The 22,477-nt window shown below is 45.7% G+C and overlaps 1 protein-coding gene across 4 annotated transcripts in view; it reads right to left on the bottom strand.

Annotated features, from left to right (window-relative positions):
• RNF220 (ring finger protein 220) overlaps positions 1 to 21,966 on the bottom strand; it is a 218,326-nt gene extending 196,360 nt beyond the window's left edge. For all 4 annotated transcript variants that reach the window (XM_013044558.2, XM_013044567.2, XM_013044571.2 and 1 more), the window contains exon 1: positions 21,225 to 21,966. In XM_013044558.2, the coding sequence (XP_012900012.1) occupies positions 21,225 to 21,849 (625 nt within the window). In that variant the 5' untranslated portion in view covers positions 21,850 to 21,966. The remainder of the gene's footprint in view (positions 1 to 21,224) is intronic.
• Positions 21,967 to 22,477: the final 511 nt, after the last annotated feature.

The following is a 22,477-nucleotide window of genomic DNA, read 5'->3' as shown; positions in this document are numbered from 1 at the left end:
CTCTGAACTGGGTGCCAGGGCCAACCCAGAGTACGGCCTAGAGATCTCCCTTCACTACATGGAAAGGTAAAAATCAAGTCTGTTTTCCTCTAGCTGGCATGTGAGTTAGCTCAAAGGGAAAATTCTTATCTTTGGTCTTAACCATTTCTTAATGTAAGAGGCAGAAAGATAGAAAAGCACATATCATATTAAGCCAATGGCAGGTCTGTTATCTTTAGACCCTACTCCAGCAAAGAACTCAGCCAATGGCTGTCAGGAGCCCTGACCAGTGCATGAGAAGGGAAGAGAGGCCACTTGGAGGATGGCTTCGGGATAGAGTCTTCTGGTCTGTTCCTAGCTCCTAGTTGGCTATTGTGCTAAATCTCATATAAATGACCACAAACAGAACTGCTTACATAGAATACAACTTAATCCTCCCATCTGCTCTCTATCTACCCCATCTCACTCACTCAAAGAAAGTAGCAAGCATTTGACCACCTTTAAGTCTCTTTTCATTTTTAAACTCCCTTCACTAGGCACTAGGGGCCCCTGGGTGGCTCAGTGGGTTAAGCCTCTGCCTTCCGCTTGGGTCATGATCCCAGGGTCCTGGGATCGACCCCCCACATCGGGCTCTCTGCTCAGCGGGGAGCCTGCTTCTCCCTCTTTCTCTGCCTGTCTCTCTGCCTACTTGTGCTCTCTGTCTGTCAAATCAATAAATTAAAAATCTTTTAAAAATAAATAAATAAACTCCCTTCACTAGGTAGCTTCTGGACCAGCCTGTACTTTTCGGATGGTGAAGCGGAAATAACCATCAGTTAATTAACCTTTTTTTAAACTAATTCAGAAAAGAAAATTAAGTTTGTAAATAACACCAACAATAAAATCAGACAAATTTGCAGCAATTGTGACTATCCATCCCATTCCACTAGGCATTTGCAAGAAATGGTACCAATCAGTAATGAGTTCTAGAACTAGAGAAATCATCCAGCTTTATCAAATCATCTCTCTAAGATTCAATCTTTAAATGCTAGTCATGGGCCTTTCACATAATATAGTCTTCCAAATTATCTTTTTTTCTTAATTGTCTCTTTTTTTTAAGATTTTATTAATTTATTTGACAGAGAGAGATCACAAGTAGGCAGAGAGACAGGAACAGAGGGGGAAGCAGGCTCCCTGCTGCAAAGAGAGCCCGATGCGGGGCTCGATCCTAGGACCGTGGGATCATGACCTGAGCCGAAGGCAGAGGCTTTAACCCACTGAGCCACCCAGGTGTCCCTAATTGTCTTTTTATTAAAGTAGAGCCCAACACAGGGCTTGAACTCACAACCCTCAGTTCAAGACCTGAGCTCAGATCAAGTTGGACAGTTAGCCAACCGAGCCATCCAGGCACACCCAAATTGTCTTTCTAAAATAAACTTTTTAGAAGTTTTTAGATTTACAGAAAAATTGCAAAGATAGTACAGACAGTTCCCATATCCTCACACCCAGTTTCCCCTATTATTAACATCTTATTTTTAGTATGGTACATTTGTTATAACTAATGAGCCAATGCTGACACACTATTACTAACTCAAGTTCATATTTTATTCAGATTTCTTTACTTTTCACCTAATGTCCTTTTTCAATTCTAGTACCTCCAAACTATGTATTAAATCATAAACTAGATTTTTATTATAAAAAACAGTACGTACACATATTACCTATTCAAATACTGCAGAAGAGCATACAATAAAAAGTATTATTTCAACTTTCCTTCCCAGTTATACTCCCCAAATAAAACTACTGTTAACAACCCCCTTTGTCCCCTTCCAAAAGTTATATATGTGTATAAAGACATATATGTATGTATCTTCTTTTCTATACAAAGAGGTCATATACTTCTCTGTACCTAGTTTTGCATATAAGAACCTATGGTCCTAACTTACTTTTTAAAGCCACTATTTAGTCTTCTGTTACATAGATGTGTCATAATTTACCAATTCCCTATCAATGTACTTTTCTTTCCCCCATCAATGTACATTTAGGTTGTTTCTGTTTTTTCAAATTACAAACAATATTATAAAGTACATATATCCTTATGCACTTGACCAAATACATGTAGGATAAATTCCTACAGTTGAACTGCATCAAAAGATATTTGCATTTAAAAGTTTCAGGGGCGCCTGGGTGGCTCAGTGGGTTGAGCCGCTGCCTTCGGCTCAGGTCATGATCTCAGGGTCCTGGGATCGAGTCCCGCATCAGGCTCTCTGCTCAGCAGGGAGCCTGCTTCCTCCTCTCTCTCTCTCTGCCTGCCTCTCTGCCTACTTGTGATCTCTCTCTGTCAAATAGATAAATAAAATCTTTAAAAAAAAAAAATAAATAAAAAAAAAAATAAAAGTTTCATAGGGGCGCCTGGGTGGCTCAGTGGGTTAAAGCCTCTGCCTTTGGCTCAGGTCATGATCCCAGGGTCCTGGGATCGAGCCCCACATCAGGCTCTCTGCTCGGCAGGGAGTCTGTTTCTCCCTCTCTCTCTGCCTGCCTCTCTGCCTACTTGTGATCCCTGTCAAATAAATAAGTAAAATATTTTTTAAAAAAAGTTTCATAGATACTGCCAAATTGCCTTCCAAAGAGATTATGGCATTTTACAATCCCATCAACTATGTACAAGGCCCTGTGTCCCAGCACCTTCATCAACATGGGTACACTATGAAACAAATTGTCCGTGATTCCCTGAGATGTTTCAAATGTTCCATCGTCTTCCCACCTCCACCTTCAAGTATTCTTTCCCTCTTTTTAGCTTTCTGGTTACTTTTGATTTTCTTCCTGCCCTCTCTGAGAAGGCTGTCTTGGACCTTTTTTAAAAAAATTTTATTATTCAAGTATCTAGTTAACATACAATATTATACTAGTTTCAGGGCATAGCATAGTGATTCCACAATTCTCTCCATGACAAAAGGTTCGCCATGATAGGTGCAGTCATCACCTGTCACCATCTAACCTTCTTACAATATTATTGACTATATTCCCTATGTTTCACTTTTAACCTCTCTGACTTACTTATTTTCTAACTAGAAGTCTTTACCTCTTAACCCTCCCTTCACCTGTCTCGCTGCACCTTTGTCTACACTTACACTCTTGGTTTCTTCCCCACTTCTCTAGCCACCTTGCTTTTTCCTGCTCACAAATTTCCATTATAGTTTTCTGCAGCTCCCCATGATTCAGCAACAACAACAACAACAAAAAAAAAACAGTTCCCCTGCCCTGCTCTCCCAACCTGCTGGCCCTTCTGAACCGAGAGAGAATGTTAATAGGGAAACCCGAAGATCTTTCATCTGGGCCAAAATATCAGAAGGAATCTTGGTGAAAAAGAACACTGAGAAGAATTCCGCATTATTTCCTCTGTTAGAATTGAATCTGTTATTTTTTCTTCTACATTCCACACCTGGATTTCCTCTCTTTAAATCAACAGTTCGTAATTTTTATTCATTGCTCCTTTTTTTTTTTTTTTTCTCTTTTGGTAGCTAGAATTGGAGAGGAGGCAAAAGGAGGGAAGGAAACAAAGGGAAAATCCCAAAGTGGCTGACTGAAGAAGAAGAACAAATGGGCAGGAAGAGTAGAGGTAAGGAGGCAAAGCAGAGCTTAAAAAAAAAAAAAAAAAAAAAAAAAGCCAACTTCTTAAGTCCTCAAAGAAAAGTTCTTTACTTTGGATCTATCACCACCCCCTTCATTCCTGAGCTCTAAAAACAGGATCCTAGTGCAGGAATGGGTTTGAGGGTGGGGAACAGTAAAGAGGGAGTGAAAGGATCCTATTCCTCAAACTGCAACCCCCTCTTCATCCCCAACTTCTTATCCAGCAAAGCTCTATCCACCACCAAGAATCAGCTTAATAGAATAAAACCACTTAAGGCTGAGGCTCAGAGAAAGTCAAAGACCCCACAATCTCCTTGCCTATTAAGCTTCTTAGAAGTTAGAATGCTGCTAAAGAAAGTGATATTATGGCCAAGCAAGCGACTCAGGAAGAACACAAGGATAGTAAGTTGGGAGGAGGGAGGCCAGTTTGGGGGTTTATAAGCATCTATCGTTAATGAAAGATGATGGGGCAGCGGGTGGATCCTGGAGTGGGAGCAAAAGTAGCCAGCGTGAGAAAGGGCGCTCTTGTAGGTCTTCAGGTTGAGACTGAGGAGACAGGTATTTACAGAATGTACAAAAGGGACTAGAATCTGGATAGAGAAGAAGTAATTGTTTTCTTAGGCTAAAGGGGAGAACACAGCTTCACGTAAGCTCCACGTAAGTAATCAGAGGACAAGCAAAATAAAGCCACCTACAACAGTTCTTTCCTAGGTCACATTTCCCAATGATTTCAGGCATTCTGCCGCTTCCTTATCTTTCTCCCCAACACAGCTGGCAGAGTCCACAAGCTTGCTCTCTGAAAGGCTGCCAAGGAAGAGGCCAAGAACAAGACTCACCAAACCCTTAATTCCCAAATGAAGTCCTGATGGCTCCCTGTCCTTCCCCTGGTAGGAGTTTAGCGTGGAATTCTGGTTATTTCCACCCTATGTCAGTTAAGGTAGTTAAAAGGAGAGATCATCAGATAAGGTGTAGTCTCCTTGCTCCAATCTCCATGTAACTGGAGCCAAGAAGGCAAGACAACATTATAGGGACCAGCTCCTTAACGTCAGTCGGGAATTTTTTTCAGCTATAGAAAGAGCTGTCACAGACTGCACAAAATCGTAAGAGATCAGGGCTCATCAGTCACTGCCTCTATAATGTAATCAAGAATAGAAGCTGGGGCGAACTAGAATTTAAATAAAAATTTGAAAAAAAAAAAAAAAAGAAGAAGAAGAAGAAAAAACCCCAAACAAGAATAGAGGCAGGTGAGGGAAAGGCCTGGTCCAAGAGACTTCAAAACTGTGACAGAGTCCTTGTGATAGCGACGATGAAACCCAACATGTATTAAGGGTCTACTTTGTGCCAGGAACTACTCTTGGGAGTTTATTTGCATCTTATATGAACTCTCTTACCTCCTAACAACCCTAGGAGACTGGTATTAGTGCAAGTCCTACTTTACCCTGAGGAAACTGAGGCACAGAAAGACCACACATGTCTGGCCTGTCTCAGAGCTAGCTCTCTTTGAATGGCTCTGTCTGTAAAGTGCAGAGTTCCCCACTGGCAGGCTCTGGCCCACAGACAGCATGAGGAGTTAGCAGATGCTAAAACCATCTGCCCCCTCTCCCATGTTGGGGTATATCTGACAGACTCGTTTTTGTTTTGTTTTGTTTGAGATCATAACTAGAAAGTTCCAGGCAACACATTAGGGACTGAGAACAGAGATGAGTAAGACACCATTCCTACCTCAAGGAACTCACAGAGCAAGCAGGTAGGGCAAGAGAGAGGCCTGTGAGGGCCAAAAGAGACCTCGCCTAAGGGCTGCTTCACTACAAAGGAGTCCTACAATTTCTTCCAGTGTGGACACGCCCTGGCATGCAGACACGAGGTATCAAGAAGTATCTGTTGCACCATGAACAGATACAAGTATTATTCTTATTACCTCACGAATCTGACCCACAGTCTTTCCTCTCCTGGAGTTTTCCTCCTTCCCATTGGCTCCGCAGCCAAACTTCCTGCTTCTGAATCTCACCTCTGCTATCCCTTGCTTTTGTGACAGTGGGTATGTGCTTAAATGCTCTGGGCCTCGGTTTCCTCATCTGTAAAATGGACATGATAACAATATCGATCTCAAAGGGACTTTATGAGGACTAAACACACAAGTACTTATAAAGCACTCAGAACCGTGTCTAACTCATGGAAAGCACTCGAAAGGTGTTAGCTCTTCTTATTAGGAGCAGTGCAGTGTGTCTGTCTTTGCCCGCAGTCATTTCTCTTGCAATAAAAAGACTGAATTTAAATGCGTCTGGTATGGTTAGTTTAAGGAGGATAGGAAGTCTCTGGGACTAAATAGGAGGAGAACAGTTCCCCTGGGAAGTTGGAGGAATAACCCTGGAACTTGTTAATTAAGATCTTGTTAATGAATCTGCTTGTTAATGGTCTATTAAATAATCACACAATGAAGTTTACCGCACAAGTAAAGCCTTTCTCAAATGCTTGCTCTTTCCCAATCCTCCTGGCTCAGCTCTGACTTCTAAAGATCTCGCCTGAGGGGCAAGCCCTTCCAAATCCTTCCAAATCTGATAGCCCTCTTCACCTTGTCCTACAGGCCTGTAGAGCCTGGTTGTTCTTGCGGCCCAAGCAAGGTCTCCAGGGCAGAAAGCCCTCTTCACCTCCATTCTGCCTATCAATCCTTTGGCCAAGGCATTCTGCCTCTAAGTCAAAATATTTCCCTCCCCAAAATAGGAATAGAGTCACGGCCCCGGGAATTGGAAAAAGAAAGGTGCTCTGAACTTTGCTGAGAAGAAAGGCAGAGGGTGAATTCGTTTCTGTGGGAATCCGGCAAAATAATATTTCAGCTCAGATGTCACGGATCCATACAGAAATTAGCCTGCCAACTTGCATCCACAAAGAGTACAAAACTTTTGTCCCAAACCCCCTGGGAAAATAATGCTTCAGCCCAGCCCGTGGAGGGGACCGCAGCCGCTCTCGTGGAGTCCGGCTGCAAGGGTGGAACTGCAGGTAGGAGGGCTCCCTCTAGGTTGAACACTCAGGTATTTCATAAACCGCTTTACTCCCCCAAGACCATGCTGCTCCTTAGACAGATGCTCCCAGAAGGGGAAGAACGCGTTATACCAGGTATGGGTACACGTTATCTGTGGTCTGTGTGCTCGTATGCCATTTATACGGTAACTTTTGGATGACAAAACACATCTGTGTTCTCTTTCCTGATTCAACAACCCTGTAAAGGAGGGCGAGGATTGTTTGCCGCCTTTCATTGTATATATGAGGCTCTGGGGCTCAGAGAGATGGACGGACCCAAAGGTACACAGCTTGTAAATGAGAAGCTGGAGCTTCTGGCTCTGGGCTCTTGGCCTGTCGCTGAGCTGTTTCCAAAGCCTCTATTTCTAGTCATCACTTCCCACTTGTCCATGTGCCAGGGGCTGCCCAGCCCAGCGGTGGATCCCGCATGGTCCTTCAGACTATGTCAAAGCGGGTAGAGCCAGCTGGCAACGCTCAGCATAACTCAGTCGAGGAAACAGGGACCCTGCGTTCCCGTATTCTCACAACAAATATTTAATACTGAGCCAGGTGCTAAAGGAGGAGAAACACTGGGTAGAGTCACATAAGAAGACAGACCTGGGCTCGTGGAGGAGGGGCAATTAGGCAAATAATTACAATACGGTGTGAGGAGTGTTTTAAAAGGGGAGAGTAGGTCCAGAAAGGGACACCCCCTCCGAGTTCATGAGCAAAATAGACGAGAGCATGGGTTCGTGTGCAGGTGCCTGAACCACCTGAAGCTCGCGGTTCGCTGAACCTTCCATCCACCCGCAGCTGTGCCCACAAGGGTTAAAGCTTGCAGCAGAAAGCCAATCTGCAGGTACTGGTGACTAATTCAGCCTCTGACCCACCACGAACCCTTATTTCTTTACAAATGAGCATTTTAGCATAAGAAGAAAGCTTAAGGGCTGGGGAAGAAGAGAGAGGAGGCTGGCAAAACCCCTCTCTAACCCCAACTCGGCAGTATAACAGCAGTGAGCAGCCCAGCTGGCTGGAGCCCAAGGAGTACCAGAGCGCGCACTGGCTCTCTCACATCTGGCTAAGCACCGCGAGCCCCTCCACTGGGCCACCTTACAGCTACTATACTGCACCAAGAAAGGGGCGGTCTGAGCACGTACCATCAGCCGGTCAGCAATAAGGGAAGAAAAGGGAAACAACCCAAGGAGGAGCAAGGGCCAAGGGGGCAACTAGAGGCAGTTGGACAGATCCCACCCATAACAGGAGACTGGAGAAGAAAGACACTGTCTTAAGCGGAGGCTGCATCTTCACTCTTACCACTCCAGGCTTCTGGGTGGAAGCCCAGCTCTTCCCCTCTGCTTGCCCATACTGACTCGCCTTCCTCCAAAGCTGTACTCCTTGGTGAGATTTTCCCTCTGAGACTCTTAGCCTTGGTGAGTGACTCATACACTTTAAGGAATCTAAGAATGGCCTGCTTGCTAAATATACAGATTTCCAGGTCACATTCCCTGTGATTCTGATTAGAAGGTCTGATTAGAAGGCCTGGGAATATACATTATAGGTAATAATCCCCCACCCCACCCCAAAATCTGCACCCCCCCACTAGTGGTAGGGAAGCTGGTGGTCCTTAAATCACATTTTAAGAAGCCCACCTGTGGGAATGACTCCCCCTGAGATCCCAGAGCCCCTGCTGTCTGTTATTTTATATCATCATCTCTTTTTTCATATATACATCCTAACCACTCACCTTCACCATAGGCCCACAAGAAGAGGAAGTATCATCTACTTTTTTGACTCCTCTGCAAACAGCCCTGAGCACCGAGCTCTACAGGAAATGCTGTGGCTGTTGAGTGATGACCACGATAAGAGGCCAGGGGAAGGAAAACCACAACAGGGATGGCAGAGAACCGAGGCCCTGGCTGGAGGGAACTGTTTTTAGTATGCCTACGTGTGCCAGCCTGGAACAACGGTTTGCCTTGCTTTCTTTTTTTCCTTCTTCAATAGTCTTGGCACTACATGCCTAACCTCCCTCATGAAAGTCACGCCTGAACAAAGCACCTCCCATAGGAAACTTTGCCAAGAAATCCTGCCAAGAATCCTGGGTGCTGTGTGGCTTAGTTTAACGGTCAGGGAGGACTTTAGACCTTCAGGCTTATCGGATCTCTGTGCAAGGAGAGTATACAGCTGAGCATCAACTTGAGTAAAAAGACCAGGGCCCTTGATCTAGCCCCCGAAACATCCCCAAGGGTAATGGTCTTCCATATTCAACAAATATTTCCTAAGTACTTTGTATCAAGCATGGTTCTGGGTATTCACGGGTCTTAAGATATCATATGTCATTACAAAGTATTTTATAGTGACTTATCTTTAGAAAGTTACTTTTGTTTTGTTTTTTAATACTTAAGGAAAACGAAAAAATGGCTACCTACTGAATGGGAGAAGATACATGCAAGTGATGTATCTGATAAGGGGTTAATATCCAAAATATGTCAAGAATTTATACAACTCAATACAAAACCACAAATAATCCAATTAAAAATGGGCAAAGCACCCAAACAGACTTTTTCCAAAGATGACATACAGATGGCCAACGGACACATGATAAGATTCTCAACACTAATCATCAGGGTAATGCAAATCAAAACCACAGTGAGATACTACCTTACACCTGTCAAAAGGCTACAATCAAAACCACAGAAAGTAACAAGTGTTGGCGACGATGTAGAGGAAAAGTGCAGGGCTGGTAGGAATACGAATTGGCACAGCCACTGTGGAAAACACTATAGAGTATTTCAAAAAATTAAAACTAGAATTACTGTAGGATCCAGGAATTTCAATAGTGGGTATTTACCCCCCAAAAATGAAAACACTAGTTCAAACAGATATATGCACCCCTATGTTTATTGCACCATTATTTACAATAGCCAAGATATGGAAGCAGCCCAAGTGTCCATCCTAGATGTATGGACAAAGAAGATGTGGCCACATATATATACAATGGAATATAACTCAGCCATAAAAAAGAATGAGATCTTGCCATGTGCAGCAACATGGAGGGACCTAGAGGGTATAATGTTAAGTCAGAACACTCATATGTGGAGTTCAAGAAACAAAACAAAGGAAAAAAAGAGAGAAAAAAAGACTCCTTTTTTTTATTTTTAAAGATTTTTTTTTTTATTTGGGGCACCTGGATGGCTCAGTGGGTTAAAGCCTCTGTCTTCGGTTCAGGTCATGATCCCAGGGTCCTAGGATTAAGCCCTGCATCTGCATCAGGCTCTCTGCTCAGCAGGGAGCCTGCTTCCCTTCCTCTCTCTCTGCCTGCCTCTCTGCCTACTTGTGGTCTCTGTCAAATAAATAAATAAAATCTTAAAAAAAAAGATTTTTCTTATTTATTTGAGAGAGAGCATGAGAAAGGAGAGGTCAGAAGGAGAAGCAGACTCCCTGCTGAGCAGGGAGCCCAATGTGGGACTCTATCCCAGGACTCCAGGATCATGACCTGAGCCAAAGGCAGTTGCTTAACCAACTGAGCCACCCAGGCACCCCAAACAGACTCTTAAATACAGAGAATAAACTAGTGGCTGCCAGAGGGGAGGAGAGTGGGGGGATGGGTGGAACAGGTGAAGGGGATTAAAAGGACACTTATCTTGATGAGCACTGAGTAATGTACAGAATTGCTGGATCATTATACTGTATGCCTGAAACCAATGTTTCTACTACTCTATGTTAGTTATCTCCTCCCTCTACTACTCCATGTTAACTATACTTCAACAAAACAGACAAAACAAGAGAAAGTTACTTTAAAAACAAGACCCTATATGATGTTCGGCTTCAGAAGTATATAAGCATTAAAGGAATGTTCTCAGGAACACTTGCCTATGGGATGAAGTACTATAGAGATCCAAGGTCATGCCTCAGGTCCTGGCAGACAGAAATTCTATTTTTGCTTTATCATAAGCAGTCCTTGGCAACTCTGGAGTTCTTTCTTTCCACTCTCAGATGCTATAGTTTGTCCATAAAGGCAAACTGCCACACCTAGCCCCTTTGAATAAAGTAATTCCTTCTTGATGTCCAGATATCAGCTTAAAGGTCACTCGCTCCAGAAAGTTATCCACATTCACAGACAAGATTAGGTGCTCCAGCTTCTAATCCCGTGGCATTTTATACTTCCCCTATTGTACTTTTCACAACATCCGGCAATTGCTTGCTAAACTTTAAGCTACAGTAAGGCAGGGGCTGTATATAATCTGCCTTGCTCATCATTGTATTCCCAGTGCTTAGCATAATGCCTGGAACAATGCAGGTACTTAGTAAATACTGATTGAATAATTACATGAATTAATGAGTGCATCATATTAGCAAGATGGAAACTGAATCATGCCTCATGTACTCTGCCAGTTTTATCCATAATACACCAATAAACACCTAAAATAAGCAGCAGTGTTCCTTCTGTGGGGCCAGCACAGTATGGAGGCAGAGCTGAGGCTCACAGGATCACCCCAATACAGACTCCAGGAGGCACTTCCACGACCAAAGGATGAATATAATGCTCCAAAGTCAATATAATATCACTAAGAACCTGAGAGTTAAATCAGCCGTAAGCCACAACGCCAGCCCTGTCACAGACTTGATGGTAAGATCTTTCAAGTCACCCAACTTCTCCTAGACCCAGCTTTCTCATGAAGAGGGTATCAGGCCCTTCAACAGCAAGGACCCTCTTTAAATAAAAAACAAGTGACAGTAAGAAGCTACTCACACTGTGGTAGGAAGTTGGAAGAAGAGGGCAGCTCTGGCAATGAGGCATCGCTACAGTTAGGAAAGGGTTAAGCCCAAACGTCTGTCTGGGATCTCTTACCAGTAAATCAGCCTTGACTGCTGCTCAGGCTGAATGAAGCCCCACCAGGTTGGCCTGTCAGGAAGGAAGCCCATGCGTCCAGACTTTTGTTGTTCTAAGGATTTTTTTTTTTTTTTTTTTTTAAATTTTACTGCTCAGGAAGGAAGGCAAAGCCTAGGCTCTAACTGCAGTCCCCGCTGATTCTTTACCTCAGCATGCACCACTGCCTTCACCTTCCTATCCACCTCTTGGGTGCAACTCTTCTCTTTTCTGGAATTCCTCCCTTCCCTTGACTTTGGCATTGGGACCTAAATCTCAGACTTTCCCCCCTTCTTTAACAACTCAAAATTAAGAATGGTTGAGCTTTTCCCTTCCTACCTAAGAACTGGGGGTAGCGTGAGAGGAGAAGTGGGTGCTCTTCACCACCAACAGGGACCTGAACCCCTTCTGTGCAACAGAGTCATGAAGGACCTGACAAGGATTGAGGTGTCGGCCTCAACTGGCCGCCAATGGCTATTTCTGCTACATATGTATGTGAACAGGAGACTTTTCAAATCCAAGCCACTATATTTAAATAATAGACTCAAATCCAAGGTCCTGAGGCAGGTCAGTCTTGCCCACTCCCATCCCCCTACTCTCCACCTCTCCCACTGACGTGCAGAATCATTCTCTGATATTCCCAAGCCCCATGGGGCCTTCTTTCTACAAAGAAGAAAACACTGAGTTTATTTGTGCACTCAGGGTAATGGACAGCCCTCTTATACTCCTAGGAAAATGCACACAGACACCATGGAAGAGGCCTATCCCCGCCCAACCCTGCCCTCCCCTTCCCCTACTAATCCCGCCCCAGCAGCTCTCCCAGCTCAGTCCTGCTGCTGTATTTCTCTCCTGACCTACAAGCCCCCTTCAAGCCCCGTCCTAAGCCTCCCCCAAGCAGAGACAATCCATCATGCTGTGGGACTGTGACACACACAGATGGGGGAAGGTTCACAGATTTCTCTCACATAGGCAAGAGGGTAAAATTGCCTGTATAACTTAAAATCTAGGGACATACTAGAAACTCTGGGGCTATGCATTCTAATACTAGTCAAATACCATTACAGAAAATCTGATTACATATAGCTCAAATCTCTACCACAAACAAATTCTAATGGTCCATTTGTTTCAAATGATATCTGATAATACAAAGTTCCAGAATAAGAAAATATGATGAAATCTGGCTTCTCTGACCTGGGCCACTGCCTTGATAACTAACTAACCCTGGTCAAGTCGCTTCCTGACTCAGACTGGGTTTCTTTAACTCTAATATTGCCTTGCTTCTAAATAAAATGAAGGGAGAAAGAGGTCAGAGGGCCACCGGGGCTAATCATGGTGGATGGGTAATAATGAAGGGAGGTGAAGCAGCTGGGTATTGCAGAAAAGGGCTCTGAGACTTTCTCTCTCCTTTTTCCATATTGCCATAAGGCACGAATGTGTGAAAGGATCCTACATACATGCCAGTTGTTAATGACCCTGTGTTTGGCTGCATCAGTGCTTCTAACCATGAAGATTATACCACCAGATTATCCTTGAAATAAGTCATTAGGTATTGAATGCTTAGTATGTCTGAGGTACTGTTCCAAGCATTAGCTGTGTGTTTAATCTCATTCAGACCTTCACAACAGCAAAGGCAAAATTCCCATTTTACAGGTGAGAATACCGAGGCCCAGAAAGGTCAGGTAATTTGCCTAAGATCACTGAGTAAGTAAGTTAGAGGGTCAGGATCTTACTCCAGAGGCTACCCTCCTAACTACTGTGTTATACTGTCTTCCTACCTTTGATCTAAAACATTTTCAAGTTGAGGCTCCAAAAGGGTAAATGCAACATTTATTCCTCTCACAGGTATTTATTCTGCTAGGCCACTCTGACTTGGTGTAAGTCACACTCCAAAAAGCAAAGACCAAATGAGAGCACTCTAGGATTAGCTGGCACCTAAAGGGGAGTCATACACCTGAAAATAAAGCAAAGATCTGTCCAGGACTGGCCTTGCCCCCTCCCTACAGCTTTCGCACTGTCTGCTGCTCTAAGATGGATGCAAAGCCATAAGTCTCAGCCTGCAAATGAATTTCAGTGGAAAAAGACAACCCTCATCTGGTGAGTCACACTCAGGCTTACTGGGCTTGATTTCTCATGAGACTGTACCAAAAGGTCCCTTCCTTACACATACAGCTCTAGACTTTCCTGCAGCTCCGCGTCTGCTGAACAGAATGTGCTGGATGCAGCTCCATGTCTTCCCCCCAAAAACACAACTTTCATTTCCTCTAGGTCATCTTCAATCAGAACACATTCCACAGGGAAGATTGACAGTCAAATGTCTGAATGGCCAGATGGTTATGTGTGTCTACAAAACCTCCACATCACTTGTCTGTTTCCAGCTTCACCCAGGACCTGGGTAGGAACTTGTTTTTTTAAAAATACACATCAAAAGCAGATCAGCATTTGTGGACACCATGATAGGGGATGTAATGCTGAAGAGAAAACATTTGGGAAGGGGATAGCCTCTGATCTTAGGTTCCTAGAGTGTTAGGTGAGAAAAGGAAATTTTGAATTATTTTTTAAGCTAGGAAGGATTCTTTTGGTACCCCAAATAATCAATACGTTTATAGCTGAGAAAGGCAATTTCACATATCTCTTGAAAAACTTCCTACCTACTTTTGTCATTATTAAGCCTCAAGGCGTAAATAAATTCTTCTTTTCTTCTCTCCAACCTCTACACCTTTGGGATAGAATAGTCTAATAGATATTACTCAGTGCAATGCCAAAGAGTGGCAAACAGATGAAAACTTGGGAGAAAAATTAGGTTATAATCACCACCGTTAATTTATTCAATACTCAACTAACACTGAACCTGTCGATGGGATTGGCACCAATGTCCCTGCAAATTTTTTTAGTACTCAAACTAAACTGTGCTTAAGATTATAGAAAAACCTAACCCATTGGGTAAAAAATGGAAGGGAATGAATTCCTCCTGTTTACTCAGCATCTGACAGGTTTACTTATTCATACCACAGCCTATCATTTCTCCAGGCCTAAACCCATAGTCCCAAATCAGGATCTTTTCCTGGAAAAGGCCTAAGAGAGAGACTAAATAAGTGAAAGTTCTTTTGCAGAAAATTCTCCTCCTTGCCCAAAGAAAGAGATATTTACAAATTCCCACCCACAGCACAGACTTGCAGTTTCTATTCAGCCACAAACGTCACAATTTAAATGGTATTTTTTAAACGTGAAGGCATTTTAGCTGCTATAGGGCAATAAGTTATCCTCAAGTCTGCAGTTCATCTGTCGTTAGGGGGGGAAATGGCACTGGGAAATGCTGTTAAACTGTTGGAAGAGAATATTCAAATCCAAAGATTACTGTAATTTTGGTGTTACAATTGTGTGGGTTTTACACTTAAAATGTATCATCACTCCAAATCCCAAGTATTTATAAAGAGTACATTCCAACATGGACGCTGATATTTATTGACCAGATGGACGTGGTTAATAAGACTTAAAAAAATGAAAAACCATTATGAATATATAACTCTATTAAATGTATTGTCACTCCAGCTGCCGAGTATTTACAAATAATACATTTCAATGTGTGCTAATATTTATTAACCAGATGGATGTAGCTAACAAGGGTTAAAAATAAGAAAAACTAATATAAAAATATAATTCTATTTTTTCAGTTTCCTCTTCTGCCTAATGAGGAAAGGGGATGGGGACGGAGAGCAACTTTTGTTATTAGGATACAATGTGTGTTTTTTGTTTTCACACAAAAAAGGGCCACCAAATAATCAACCTGGGGCCGCTGACCGGAAGGCAGCCCCGGAAAACTTCCCGTGGGAAGAGTTCCAGAAATTGCCCGGACTTTAACAAGCCCCGCTGTGCTGGCTGAGAGCCTCAGACGGTCCAAGGCGACCGAGACTCGCCTCGCCCGAAAACCAGCCATCCTGCGGATTCACGAACCCCAGGATTTGGGAAACATTCCCTGGAACGTTTTACAAATTTAAAAAGCGAGACGGGGAAACGTTTCGAATCTACAGGAGAAACCTCAAAGTCCTCGGCTGCCGAGGGAAATGCTAGCACCAGATGCGCGTGTACACACGTCCGTCCTCCTGGACGCGCCCCCGCGCCCTCCCCCACGCCCTCCTCCCTCCCCTCGCCCCCCCCACCTCCTCGCCGCGCGCTGGCCGCCCGCGCGGGGTCCCCTCGCCTCCTCAGACAGCCACGCGCTCACCTGCACCTCCCGCCCCGTCCCCCATCAGCCCGACCCCCCGCGTGGGCGTACCCCCCCCCCCCCGGGGGAGTCACACTCACTCCCTTGTCCTCACCCCGTCCCCACACTCCCTCTGCGGCTGAGACGACAGCACAGGAAACCGACCCAGGGCTCGGTTCCTAGTGCGACCTGGGGCCGCGGTACGTGGAGGGCGGGGCGGGGCGGGGCGGGGGTGGGGGACCAGGCCCGCCCGCGGGTCCCGGCCGCAGACGACGGCGGCGGCGGCGGCGTCGGCGGCGTCGGCGCGGGTCTCGCCCGGCCCTGGGGCAGCAGCGCCCGGAGTTCTCCCGCAGCCTCCGAGTCCAGCCGAGCGACGGCGAGGTCGCCAACATTTCTGAAACCACTTGAAAGCCATCTCGGTGGCGGAGGCTGGGGGTCCTTTCCCAGGGGGGTCCTTTCCAAGGAGGCCAACGGTGCCCGCTCTGTGGTCCTTCCTTCCCCTGGCCGGGCCTCGCGTCTCTCCGCGCCCCCTCCCCCAAACGATCAATTACCAGCCACCCTTCTGCCGGGAGCGGCGAGGGGCTGGCTGGCGGCCGCGAGGAAACGGCAGCCCGGATCACTTCTGCATGACAATTGATGGGAGGGAGGGCGCGAGGCGAGGAGGGAGGACGGCTGCGGTGTCCGTTTTCTCACCATGGTGATTAGGCATTCCGGCCGCGCGAGGAGGCAGCCGCCGACCAGAGCGGCGCGGCGTGGAGCGAGGACGGGGGAAGAGAGCGAGAGCGGGAGCGAGCCCAGCCGCCGGGCGGGCGGCGGGCGAGCGGCGCGCTGAGCCAAGCCAAGCCAGGCCAGATGGCTCTGCAGCCATCAGGGACTGCTCCCGTCCAGCCCGGCCCCACTTTAGCTGTGCAAACATTTCTTTATCCCAACAAGACAATTAAACCCGGCAGCATGAAAAGGAGTCTCCATGACTGTGCTGGGAGTGAACAACCAGAAACAACCACACATTACAGGAGTTCTTGCCCTCCACCCCTGGAGAGAGGAGAAAAGGGGCTGCCGGAGAAATCGGGGAGCAGCTGAGGGATAACTGGGCTACGTGTGGGCAGTGGGTATGGAAGGAGCCATCTGACCCATCTCCCCTGGCGATCTGCTGGCCCTTCCACTGCTGTCATCTGCTCCAGCTACAATCCAGAAGTTGAGCCTGGGGACCTGACAACTATCCCAAACATCTTCCCCAGTGAGAGCAATTCTCCTAAAACCCCAGCTTAGGATCCTGCCCACTCCAGTCCCAGGGCCCTTGGGAAGAATCCCCCTTAATATCACCCTCATGATGTAGCCAGGACTCCTCATTCCAGACTGTCCTTGGGCGTATGTGGGCTCAGCTGATCTGTTAAGACACAGGGTCTTCGATGATACATGACACATTCTCCGGGTACAAATACCATCTCCTACTCAGGGCTCAAGAAAGACTTTTCAAATACATCAAAGATGAGAGCAAAATAGAACATCCACTGTAAGCCACCCGATTTCCTGCCTACCTGTGAATCTGCCTGACACAGGGAAGGGCCAAGGAAACAGGGCCACTGCAGGGTCAATGCCCAGTGCCCGTCCCTGAGGTGAATCAGAAGCCTGGGCCAGTCATTGCTCCAACTGGGACAGTTCTGGTTCCTCTCAGCCCTCTGGTGAGCCTGCATACTAGCCAACTCCAATTTGGGCTGACGGAGTAGAATGACTGGCAGGCTGGTTCCCCCCCGCCACCACCCCAAAACACAAAAACACCTGCGTCACCCAGGCAGGAATCTGGGCACAGGGGTGGCCAACAGAGCACAACAAGGAAATGCACATGGTAAGAGCCAGGGCGCTAAGGGGCTAATAAATGTATAGATTCTAGCACAAGGCAGCAGACAATACTTATCTTCCCTTTTGTTGTAAAGTTTCCTTAATGAGGAAATGTTTATTTTAAAAGCCCTGGGAAACATATCTGAAGACACTTCATATGTAAGACACACGTGGACTCTTCGTAATTGGTCCATAAATTTTAGCATCATTTCCCTGGACAAGAAGCCTTGGAGACTGGTTCAGGGAGTGACAATAAACAGGAGTTACCTCAGTTCCCTTCCTGGGGAATTACGCATCCTCCATGAACAGCTTCTCGCAAAACACTTCTCCCTTTCTCCAGGGCAAATAAGTCAGTCCTGCCGAGTCAAGGCTTCTTTTTTCCATAGAACCCAACACCTACCTCACAAATCACCTGTGATGCCAGGTAGGTGAACAGGGAAGCAAACCGGCAATCATCTACTAGGAGAGACAACACTTTACCCAAATAGCTACAATTTAGGTCTACAAAAATGCATATTTAATCGCAAAAGGAAGCCTATCGGCACCCAGATTTAAGGAAAGAACACGTGTGCGTTACACCATGTCTGCAGGCCCCTCTTTCAAACGGGCTCACATGTGAACATATCTGCATATGGATGCAGTGTGTGAGCAGGGGGGTGGTTGCGACAGTAAAAACTGTCAGTGTTTCCATTGTAAAACTGATTTTTTCATTGACCTAAAACTCAATCATAAAACTTCTACTTTAAGTAAAGGACACACACACACACACACACACACACCCATGTTCAGCTCCCACCCCCGAAAAAACCCCCTAAAGCTAAGTGCCTATTTAGAAGTTTTACTGTTGTATTTAATTAAGACTTTTTTTTACATTTTATGAGAAAAATTTATTTATGAGAAGAGAACTGAAGAATAAGTCAACCACATCAGAAATTAACTCTAAATTTTAAGAATAAAAAACTAGAATATACCTGGTTAATTTTGGCAATCTGACCAAAAGTCACTGCATCTATTACTTTGCTCTTTGGAACACTTTCTATCCTCTCTCTTCTGGCCTCCCCATCCCCCCTCACTGCCCCAGCTGCCCCTTAAGCTCTCCCTTTGGAAGCAGTCTTGTACACTGTCACTCGATTATCTGAGAAATATTACTTATTTCAAAACGGTTCTGTAGGGAGGACCTGAAAGGCATCTAGTGGGAATAATCAGGCCTTCTAACGGCCCTTAAATATGTATTTACATAAAACAGACCATAAATATTCCGACACACGTCGGCATATGACAGGAGCCAAGAAAGCTGCTGCCGACTTTGTCACAGTGCCTCTTCAACCCTTCCCTACAGAAAAATGTTTCTCCCGCCTTCCAAAAACTCAAAATCAAAAGCACAAACGCTCCCCAGTATAATCCTTCGAAGGCTGCTCTGCCCCCTAAGGAAAGAAAAGGAGGAAGGAACCCAACCCAGGGCTATCACAGGCTAAGAGGCTCCTCTTCACTTGGTACCTTTGTTTCTTGTTAAAGATTAGTCACTAATGCAACTCTAGGTAATACTGTGGGTGTGCAAACATCCTATGCTCATAGACATCCCTATAGGTTTTATGTTTGTGTAAGAGAAAAAAGAGAAGACAAAGTACTCTCGAAAGAAAGAATATTTTAAGCAAAGAAAAGGAGAAAGGGTTCCCATTTCGGCAGCACTACAATTTGAAATGAAGTTTCCTCACCCTTCTGATCAGAATCTCATTAATTTCAAGGTCAGAATTCCATTTCACTTTGGGAGATAGACTCATTTAATTTTTCTCCACCCAGGCGTATTCCTGTGTGAGGGAGCCATCTCCATGGGGAATGGCACCACCACACAATGCAAACCAGGCAAACAGAAGAGTTATGGCTTTGACACTCGGAGGGGGAATGGATAGCCACATCTATGAGTTCTGACTTGACTAACAAGCTTCCTCCTGCTCTGGGGGTCTGACACAGGTTTGGGCTAAAAAGAGAGAAAAACAGAGACCAGCCAGATCTGCTGGGAGAGAAGAAAGGAATCTTGATCTCCAGATGTTACTTGGCGGCACGTTAGGTTTGAGAGGATTTCATCTTCGACTTGTATTTGGAGCAAAAAGGGGGGCAGAATCACCCAGGCCAGCTTTAGCCAGAGGTCAGATGACAGCTGGCCTTGATGGCTTGCCCACTGACAAATGAAAACTGCACTGAAGTAAAACACAACAGACGCACAAGACGCCAGCGTGTCCTGCAGGTATACTGGGAGAGCAGGATGGTAAAGCATGCATCAGCTGTCCACAAGGGGAGATGACGGAAGAGGGGCCCAAGCGAAGTGAGAGAACACATGGGCACTTGTGCTAGCAGCTTCTCCCTGAAGTGGGGAGGTCTTGGGCTTACAGACGCTGACATAAAAGACACACTTGCAACATATTTCAAAACCAAAGAGCGATGGATTTACAAGGCAGGTTGATTTTATGATGACTTTTATTGAAAAGGTACGCTGGGTTTAGGCAGATGCCTTTTAGCGCAGGAAAGTTAACACAGTGCCTAATTCAAGGAGACAGCCTGAGGAAGCAGTGCCGACAGGGGAGAGAGCTGCAATGTCTCTATTACTCTCCTCGGCATCATAAAGAGAAGAGAAAAAAAATGGTATTCGTGTTGGTGGTTATGGAGAGGACAGGAGCACAAAAAAAAAAAAAAAAAAAAAAAAAGAAAGGGGAAAGCAAACCTCAGATGTAGTTTTCTTAAGAAAATAAAATGAAGCAAATCTTAGAACAAAGGGTTGGGTGGAAAAACGCCCTCAGTTCATAAATTCTCACCAGGCTTGAAGAAAACTGCTCTGCCTACCCACAGCCCAAAAGCGTCAGAACACAATTATTCTCTGATTCTATTAGAGGAGAAGATTGCAGGGTTCAGCACTCCTGGTCTACAAGTTCCAAATAAAAGCTTGGTTCCAACTATTAGCAAGGGTCACCAAAGCTCAACGAGGCACTGGGAGAACACAAGAAAGCTGTTCCATAAGCAGAAATTAATAATAGTTATGAACATCAAATATGGAATAGTCACACAGGTCAACCGTGTCTAGTCCTAAAAGTGAGCCCCAGGATAAGCATCCAGCAAACCTGTTAAATCCCAAGAGAAGTTGGCTTTCTAGCCTTGCGATGGCAAGGAAAACACAGCTGTTTGAAATGCTTTATGGTGATTGACGACACCTTTGTCCTTCTCTGAAAAAATAGCCTGATGTGGGCAAGGGCTGAGAGTTGGGAAAATAAAATCACGTGGAGTCCACTGGATATGATACAATGGAAAAGCTAAAAAATAATGTCAAGATCAGAGAAATATAATGAGGACAGCAAAGAGAGGAGGGATGGACAAGTTTCTTCAGGCCCCCCAAATATCCTAGGAACCTATGCTTTCTAATAAAATGACATTTGCTCCCGTATACATATGGCACCGCTCTTCATTCCAGACTGAGCCCCCAGAGAATAAGTCAATCATGCCCTGGGGAGAGGCAGCTTGGAGGCCAACTTGCCTCTGGCTACCATCAGGAAAACATGTCCTCCCGGAACTGTCAATGCTCATCGACATTAGACAAGTAAATGTTAGCACTCTGCAGCCACTGAGTGGGAAGGAGCCAGCCCTCCCTATTCCTCGGAGCATGAAAACTGCCACCGACCTGTTGAACACTACTGTGAGGCAGGGCTTGCTGGGGATAGGGAAGGCTTGCACCAAAGTACTTACATCTGTCATTCCGATCCTCTGGGCTAGAAGAGGCTTCCCGATCCGAAATGAGGCCAGAGACAGCAAAAATCTTCTTCCCAGTATCATCAACCTTAAGTGAACCGGGGGAGCTAGATGGCAGCTGTGTCCCAAAGTCATATTCCTTGCCATCTGCATCTGAGAAGCGCAAGTGGGGAGACTCTGTGTCATGGCAGTTCTTAAGTCGCTTGGCCGGCGTAAAGGCTGACTGGTAACTCTCGCGGTCCTCAGTGGAAGCGAAGGGACGGAAAGCCCCCACTCCACTATGATTCAGCATACTGATTGGGGTGCAATCTAGATTTGGGGGAGCAAACTGAGGGTGGAGGTGCAGTAAAGAAGGGGGAAAATCACGATTGGCAAAAGTGCCAGGCACCCCACCTTGCCGATGGTACATAGAGGCAAAGGTGTAGGAACCGTTGGTGAAGGGAATATGCACGTCCTTGTCTACTGAGACAGGTACACCAAAGGGTCGTGGCTGCTGACAAGGGATGGAAGCATCGCGGCTGGCCTCAGCCGTCGACGCCAGGACCATCAGTGCTGGGGATGCCAGCGGGTTGGGGAGGTAGGATGAGTTCTCCATCTTGAAGGCTGCCCGGTGTAAGTCCATCGGAGTCTCTTTCTGTGGCTGGTGTCACACGAGAAGCAGTCTTCCCTGGGAGGGAGGCCGAGTGGCACCTTGGATCAGGGCAGGGAATATTACTGGGGAATCATCCCCTTCTAAGACCTGCGGAAACAGCAAAGAGAAGAAAAGAGGGGGGAGGAAGGTCAGGGGGAGGAAAAAAAGGGAAACCCCAAGTGATCGAAACACCATCCTTCTGGCTTACAGATGCTCGGGCAAGAGACACCAGAGGCTTTAGGAGCCAGTGGGCAGCAGCATCAGACCATTTTCATTCAGGAAAATCAATAGACAACTTACTGTGATGTACGCGTAGCTGACTTTGGTCCCTACACGTTCCGGGTGAAATGCGCCTGAGCCCAGCAAAGGAAAAAAAAATCATAAAACCTCCAAATACAATATTCCCTGAGCAAATGAGCTTTGGAAGGCCAAGGCATCCAGTAGATTAGGTGGGGTCTATATTTTAAAGGGTTTGCACCTGCACACACCGCTCATGGCAGGCCTGATGTTCAAACAGAGGCGAGGTTCTACCTAGGTGACCCCCCACAAACACATTCTCTCTTCATCTCCCCTGACAACGCCCTGGTGCTGAAAAATTCCTAAATCAAGCACATCTAGA

Source organism: Mustela putorius, unplaced genomic scaffold (genome assembly GCF_011764305.1).
Source record: "Mustela putorius furo isolate JIRA1106 unplaced genomic scaffold, ASM1176430v1.1 tig00003853_pilon_pilon_pilon, whole genome shotgun sequence".
NCBI lineage: Eukaryota > Metazoa > Chordata > Mammalia > Carnivora > Mustelidae > Mustela > Mustela putorius.
The sequence above is the reverse complement of the archived record's forward strand: the minus strand, read 5'-3'. Positions and strand labels throughout refer to the sequence as shown.